Source organism: Nipponia nippon, unplaced genomic scaffold, assembly GCF_047370975.1.
Source record: "Nipponia nippon isolate SJK-2023a ecotype South Korea unplaced genomic scaffold, ASM4737097v1 scaffold_3, whole genome shotgun sequence".
Lineage (NCBI taxonomy): Eukaryota > Metazoa > Chordata > Aves > Pelecaniformes > Threskiornithidae > Nipponia > Nipponia nippon.
Genome location: NW_028262347.1, coordinates 108825906 through 108833454, shown reverse-complemented (window position 1 = coordinate 108833454; position 7549 = coordinate 108825906). Strand labels below are relative to the sequence as shown.

The 7549-nt window shown below is 59.9% G+C and overlaps 1 protein-coding gene across 1 annotated transcript; it reads left to right on the top strand.

Moving 5' to 3' along the window:
• The first annotated feature begins 244 nt into the window (after positions 1 to 244).
• On the top strand, positions 245 to 5697 carry HHEX (hematopoietically expressed homeobox). The gene is made up of 4 exons (XM_087765498.1): positions 245 to 670; positions 2332 to 2510; positions 2746 to 2796; positions 4454 to 5697. The coding sequence occupies exons 1-4, from the start codon at positions 283 to 285 to the stop codon at positions 4682 to 4684; spliced, it is 849 nt and encodes a 282-aa protein (XP_087621624.1). The 5' UTR covers positions 245 to 282; the 3' UTR covers positions 4685 to 5697.
• Positions 5698 to 7549: the final 1852 nt, after the last annotated feature.

Here is a 7549-nt window from a genome sequence, read left to right as displayed (position 1 = left end):
GGTGGTTGATTGGCGCCGCGGGGCGTTTGCTCGGGGAGGCGGGGGGTGGTTTCCCCCTTCCCTGGCCGGGCTCATTGGCTGGAGGGAGCCGTGGCAGGAAGGGGACAGAGACCACGCGGGCTCCGCCCCGCGCCAATAGAAACCTATCGAAGGGTAACCCGAGCCCAGAGAAACCCGCGGCGGCGGTGCCAGCACCCAGCCGCCGCGGTCGGGGCCGGCTTTCCGCAGGGGCGGCCGGGGGCGCGGGGGGTGCGCGGGCGGCGCGCGGGCGGCGGCCGCGCCATGCAGTACCAGCCGCCGGGCGCGGCGCCGGCGGCGGCGGCGGCCCTGGGCGTCGGCGTCCCGCTGTACGCGCCCACGCCGCTGCTCCAGCCCGCGCACCCCACGCCCTTCTACATCGAGGACATCCTGGGCCGCGGCCCCGCCGCCGCCCCGGCCCCCCACTCCCTGCCCGCCCCGCCGCCGCCGACGCTGCCGTCGCCCAACTCCTCCTTCACCAGCCTGGTGTCCCCGTACCGGACCCCCATCTACGAGCCGACCCCCGTCCACCCGGCCTTCTCCCACCACCTCGCCGCCACCTACGGCACCGGCGCCTACGCCGGGCCCCTCTACTCCTTCCCCCGCGCCGTCGGCGACTACGCGCACGCCCTGATCCGGCAGGACCCCCTGGGTAAGCCATGCCCCCCCGCCTGCCGCTCCCGTCCCGTCCCCGTCCCGTCCCGTCCCGTCGCGTCGCGCCCCGCCGTCGGGGGCTGGGGGGGAATGGGAAGTGACTGAAATCTGCCCCCCCGTTCCCGCCTGCCCCGCCGCCTCTCCGCGCTCCCCCTGTCTCCCTCCGGCCCCCGTCTGATTTACAGTAAATTAAGGACGCGCCGCGCTCCGGGGCTGGCAGCGAGACCGCAGTGCGCGGCCGCGGTGACTCAGATTTGTTTTCCTTCAACCAAGTGACTCTGAGAGTGTCCTTAGTAATGTCGCGTGTGGTTTTGGTGGGGAGTTTTAATTGTGCTGGGAGATCGCATGGCAGATCTCAGCCTTTTCCTGCGGATGACTTGAAAAACAGTCGGGAGGCCGGCTCCGCTCGCCGGGGCCCCCGCGGGTCCCCGGGGGTCGGGTCGGGGCCGGGCCGGGCCGGGCCGGGCCGGGGCCCCGGCGGCCCCTTCGCGCCGGCGGCCGGGAGAAGCGTCCCCGCTGCGGGGGCCGAGCCCCGCGCCCGGGCTGCAGCACTTGTTCTTAGTGATTGCAAAACTGGACCTGACTCACCGCATTTGTGCAGTGAAAGAGGCTGACCCTTTCCGTTCATACAGGAAACCTTGAGCTCTCGATAGGAGTAAATCTGGTTTCAGAAGCTGTTAAGTGTTTTCCTGGCCGCCTGAAGCAGGCTCTTCCCCGGGAGTCGTGCACATTGCTGATTATTTTATCGACATCCTCAATACAGACAAATTCAGGAAACACTCGACTTCTGATAGCCGGGATCCGTTTTTCTGATATTGTTCATTTCCTCTGTGTGGGATGTGACTTTATGACAGCTAAAATAACCAGTTGCTTCCTATTTTTTGAGTCTGTTTTGCACCAGAATTACTAAAGCCTGACGCAAGCAAAATCTTGAAAAACAATGCAGCAAATTTCAAAGGGTGCAGGCAGCAAGACAGAAAGACAAACAGAGTGACTCAGTGTCACTGGCCAGAGCCTCCGGCCCCGGGACGCGGCTGCCGCTCCGCAGCGGGGCCGGCTCCCCGGCGTGCCGCTGCCTGCACCGCACCGCCCCGCACCGCCCCGCACCGCTGCCCCGAGCCCGGGGCTGAGCCCGGGGGAAGCCCCGCGGCCACGGGCGGGCGAGCCCCCAGCCGGGGGCCTCGGGGCGCTTCGTGGCCGGGGCGGATGAGCGACCCGAGCCCCCGTGCTGCCGCATCCCCCCGCCCAGCCCCGCAGTGACCCCGCTCTCCCTGGGCCCCGGGCACTGGTGCCGAGAAAGGGAGATGGTTTCTCTGGGGCATCGCAGCGAGAGAGCAGAAGGAAGCAAAGGTCTTTCTCTCTCTCTCTCTCTCTCTCTCTCTCTCTCTTTTCTTTGCGAGATAGACCAACAGGAAACACATTGACGGAAATGTTGCCAAAGCCCGTAGAGTGGCTTTAACTGGTGTCTCTGCTCGGCGGAGGTGAAAAATCAGAGGAGGCGAAAGATCAGGCTAGGAACTGGGGGAAATAAAATCAGGCGAAGGAAACCAGCGGGCCCTGGGGCCGGCGCGCCGCCAGGCCCGGGCTCGGGCCGGGGCTCCCCGGGCACGCGTGCCCACGGCCGGCCGGTGACCCTCGGCGCTGTGCCTCTCTTTGAAGGGAAGCCGCTGCTCTGGAGCCCCTTCATCCAGCGGCCGCTGCACAAGAGGAAAGGGGGGCAGGTCCGCTTCTCCAACGACCAGACCATCGAGCTGGAGAAGAAGTTCGAGACACAGAAATACCTCTCCCCGCCGGAGAGGAAGCGCCTGGCCAAGATGCTGCAGCTCAGCGAGAGGCAGGTGAGGCCGTGCCCGCCCCGCGGGGCGCCGCACCCCAGCCCCGGGCAGCCCCGGGGCCGGCGGCACCGGCCCCGCTCCGGCCGCCGCCGTGCGGCTGCTGTCGGCGCGCCGGGCCCGGGGACCGGCCGGCCCGGGGGGGGGCTGGCTCTCGCTTTCTCTTTGTGGCTCGGGGAAGGCTCCTGGTGCTTGCCGGCTCCGAGACTACCCCGTGCTTTCTCTCGTTTTCGTTGCTCAGGTCAAAACGTGGTTTCAAAATCGCAGAGCCAAATGGAGGCGTCTAAAGCAGGTACGGGGATGTTTCCGTTTCTATAGAAATAAGTATTTTAATTGTCTTATCTTACGCCCTGCTCGCCTATTCCAGGTTGTATGCAGAAGTCATCTGAAAGGCTGTTTAACCTCTTCACCTTGATTAAAAAGACAAATAGTCATGCTGGAATCCATGAGGGCTCGTTCAAGCAGCACTAACGTTAAAAGCTCCTAATGTAGTTCCTATATCAATTATGCCCGGCTTTCACACACTGCCTATTAAAACTCCACGCTAATTGTTTTGTAAACCCATATGTTGTTTAGCCAATTAACGTGGAGAAGATAAGTAATTGTCAGTAAATTACTTAGGCAGTTGTTTTGGAGAAGAATATTTACTGGTCTTTTAAATCGCCCTCTCTTAATAAACACAAGTCGATTTATTCTGCAAATGTTGGGAGAGGCAGGTACAAATGCCTTGTTTGTTTTGAGGAGCCGCATGGAAAATTGAGTAGCTTTTACTTTTCGTTTACAAATCGTTACAGTGTATGAGGCTGAGAGGTTGAAGCCGTTTCCCTTCCCTTAGGAACTGTGCTCAAGCAGATAAATCTTTTTTTTTATGGCCCAGAGGGCTTGATCCTGCCCGGCTCGGCCAGATCGAGGGCCCTTGGCTCAGAGATTTAAGAAAAATCCCTGCATTGTGGCCCGAGTCTGGCTTCAGTAAGTGGGACGTGGACAGCCAAGTTTTACTGGTAAATCAGCCTTTAATATAAAAATAATAAGAAAAGAAAACTAATCGCAATACCACGCTCCAGGTGTATTTGTTCTGTGACCTTCCCCCGGGTTTAACCCATGCTTCACTTGATCTTTTTGAATAAACCCCTTTACTCGGGCAAGAGGCAGGCTGGGTCCCCGGCGGTGCCTCCTCAACAGGGCCCGACCCATGCCGCAGTGTCCGGAGAGCTCGCTTGGGATCTCGGCCATTTTAAGTCATTTCCTCCTTTTCATTCACTCGCATCCATTTCTCCGAGCCCGCACGGTTATATCATGGGTACGTGTCTCTGCCTGCTTTCTCTTAAGAGTATCATTTCATGCCCCCTTAGGGGACTGGGCTCCCCAGACGGCTGCCGATGCAGGGCTACTCCTGCCTTTGGAAACGGGGTTTTGTTTTGGTTTGGTTTGTTTTTAATGGTGAGTGTTTTAATGTTGAGTTTTAGCTTCATTAGTAATTTTTCCCGTTTGCTTTCAGGCCACTGGTGGATTCGGCCTCCCTCCTTTTGCCGTTGGGTGTAATTAAAGAAAGATCAGGGCAGGAGGAAGCTGTGTGTCAGTGTTTGTAGACTCATAATAAACATTTGCTTTGCTAAAGACAAAAGTTCAGAGGTTCCTGGGCTCCGGCAGCTCCTGACTCTTTTGAAGTGGCTGTGATAACCATCGCCAAGGAGCCTTATTCACGGCAGCAGCCCCTGTGGCTGCCGGCGAGTGGGATCAGAGCCGAGCCCCTGCGTGGGGCTGAGCCCTCACCCAGCCCGGTCCCACTCAGGCAGGTTTATAGGCAGGAGGCCCGGGGAGGTAGCGGGACACCTGCCTTTTCCTGCAAGAAACCCAAGGTGGTGGTCCCACCCAGCACAGCTGGAGTTCCCAGGCCTTCTGGCTCCATGGCCCGTATTTCTGTATAAAGCAGGCTTCTTTCATTGCAGGAGAACCCCCAGGCCACCAAAAAAGAAGTGGAAGGTGCTGATAGTCACAGTGACCAAAGGCTGGAGAGCTGCCCGACCCCGGAGCAGAAGGGTAAGGAGGTCTCCCTGGACGGCTCGCAGTACACCCCCTCGCCGGCCTCACAGGAGGACCTGGAGTCAGACGTCTCCGACGACTCCGATCAAGAAGTGGACATTGAAGGCGATAAAGGCTATTACAATCCTACCCACTAACGGCCCCACGCGGAGAGTGGACCCTAACTCAGCTTGCACTTTACCAGGGGCTGGTTTGGAAGAATATTATGCTACAGGAGAAAACTTTCACGGTTCCAGTGAAAGAAAAAAAAAAAAAACAAACACCAAATAGACTCGTTTTATAATAAGCAGAGAAAGAAAGATGTATTTTCCACAAACAGACAATTTTTGGCAGATCTCTAATTTGGTTAAAGGAGCATGGTTTGTATTTAATTATTTGTAAGATATTCTTGTACATTAATCGATGTTCTAACTGGAATATAATACTGCACCCTGTCCTTACTCACGGGGGGTCTGAATCAGCTGCTGTTGGTGATCAGGCAAAATTCCTCTCTAGCTAGTGTGGAAGTGAGTATGGATTGCAGGACTAAGCCCTTTCTATGTGTAAACAAATGTAGTTTTAAATAGATTAATTTAAACGTCCTTTGCAAGCAGAGAAACACGTTCTGTGAAATAGGGGGGGATTTGACCATCCCGACAAGTGCCTTATGCTCACACCCTTTTACCTGCCGTGGTGCTCTCCACTCTGTTCCTCGGGTAGAGTCTTTGGACAGACTCATTTTTTGCTCTTGCATGAGATGAAATGTGCCTTCTCAGATTTTTGAGGACTTTGCCCTGCAATCTGGATGGTTCCATTTGCAGGGGAAAAAATTACATATTTTTTCTCCTTGAAAATCTCCAGCGCTGTTTGTTACAGATTTTGTATTTGAGAAGAAAATGCAGGGAGTGATAGGGTCCTGCTGCAGGAGAGAAACTGGCATCGGCTGTGGAGGATAAGTGAGGCACACAGCCGCAGGAAGATAATGCCTATTGTATACATATCTGCTTCTGTACATACTGGTTTTCTTTAAAAGTCTTGCGGTTTTATACCTCACGTTGTTCATATTTTGTACATATTTGTTCAATGTTTTAAAAAAAAAAAAAAAGCAAAACGTGGTATTTAATTTTCGATGGACTTGTCTGTGAAATAAAAACCTAAACTCTGCACCACCCACCACGCTGGCCGTCCAGTTCCTGGCAGGAGAAATCCCAAACCTCCCCCCCGCCAGCAGTGCCCCAGGCGTGTTGTAATCGGGCTTTTCCCTCCGGTACCGTACCGGTCACCGGCCACCCTGCGGCTCTCTGGGCGCCCTCGCCTTGCGGGGATCTCGCCTGGGCTCATCGCTTGTTCTTTCACCGTTTCCCAGCCTGCCACCCCGCGTTTCGGTTTCGCCTGTGCCCGTGCCTCCCTCCACGCCTCCGGCCCGCTCGGGCTGTGCGGCGGGAGGAGGAGAGCCTGCTCTGCGGGCCCCGGCGGGGAGCGTGGGTGTTCCCCCCCGAGTCGCCCCGACCCTGGGGGTGCCGGGGGGAGCGGGGCCGGCGGTGCCTGCTCGGGGCCGGGCATCGACCCCAGCCGGGGCAGCCGCTGACCCGCCTGAGTCAACAGTGGTTATTCATCGGCCTTTCTCCGAAATGATGGCGGTCCAGGGGCGCGGGAAAGGAGCACGGAAGCCGGGGGTGCGGGGAAATGCCCCCGGGACCGGGCATCCCGGGGGTGGGCCCCCAGGCGGGTCAGCCCGCACCCTCCGTCGTCTTCAGCCCCCCCCGAGCGCCGCAGCGAGCACCCAGGGGACAGGGAGCTGCCCCCGGCCGGGTGCCATGGAGGCTTTTAGTGCCGGGGAAGGATTTGAGAGAGCAGCAAGTGACTGTTCTGACTGGCGAGGGGGGACGGCCCTTAGGGCAGCCGGGGCGTCGCGTCTCAGCGGGTTCACGCTTCGAGAAAGAGCAGCTGAGTTTTCTGAATAACTGAGCTTTGGTTTATTCTCTTAAAGCTGTGTTCACGAGCGGGGCCCGACAACATGGAGTAAAACGGGGAGGCTCCGCTGCCACCTGTTCGTGCGCGCCGGGAAAGGGCAGAAGCCTCCGGCCGCCCCCTCGGCCCCGCAAGCTGCCCCCGCTGGGGACACGCAGGGCCCGGCCTTGCGCGGCCTCCGCTCGCACGGCAGCCCCAGGGAGCGGGGCTCCGGCCCCTGGTTTAAGGCCACCCGTGACAGAAGGGAGCCCGGGCCGGGCCCGGGCGGCTCTGGGGTGTTCCTCCGCCCTTGCGCTCGGATCGAGCCCCGGCGCGGTGCGCCCAAGGCGAGGAAATCGCCGTCGGGAGCAGAAAACGTGCAGCGGGGCTCCGCTGGGGAGGAAAACGCTTTTCCATCCTTCGCGTTTTCCCTCGCTCCGTGTTTCTGTCTCGGGTCTCAGCCCGGGTCCCGCCGTGAGCCCCTGGGGCTGGGCCGCGGGAGCTGCGGGGTGCCGGGAGCAGGGCGGGGGGCGCCGGGGCAGGGGCCTCCCGGCCCTGTCCCTTCCGTTTTCCCTCCTCTTGTCTGCCTGTCCCGACCGAGACCAGGGAGCACGAAACTGGCGTTACCTCTTCGGGGCGGCTTCGTGTTACGGCTGTGCTTTCGCGCGGGGACGGGAACACGCGTGGGACAGACCCGCCGCCACGGGTGGGCGACAGGCGGCGGCTCGGGGGTACGGGGCCTTGGGTAAACCCCGCTAAACCCCATTTCCAGGCGCGGCGATGCCGGCATCCCCCGGCCGGGGCAAGCCGGGAGCCACCCGCGCTGAAAGACTGGCCGGGCCCGCGGGGACGGCAGGGGCCGGGGCTCTGCCCGAGGCACGGCGCGGGTTTGCGTCCCAGCCGGTGTAACGCGGTCCCGGCAGGCCCAGCTGCTTAAACCCAGGCGCCTTCCTAGCGGGGACAGGGGATTTGGCGGCTCCCCGCAGGTGGGGAGCGCAGATGGACCGTCCGCAGCCGCCGGGCCGGGGATGTGGATTTCCAGGGTGTCGGGACAGGTGACAACAGCGCTGTCA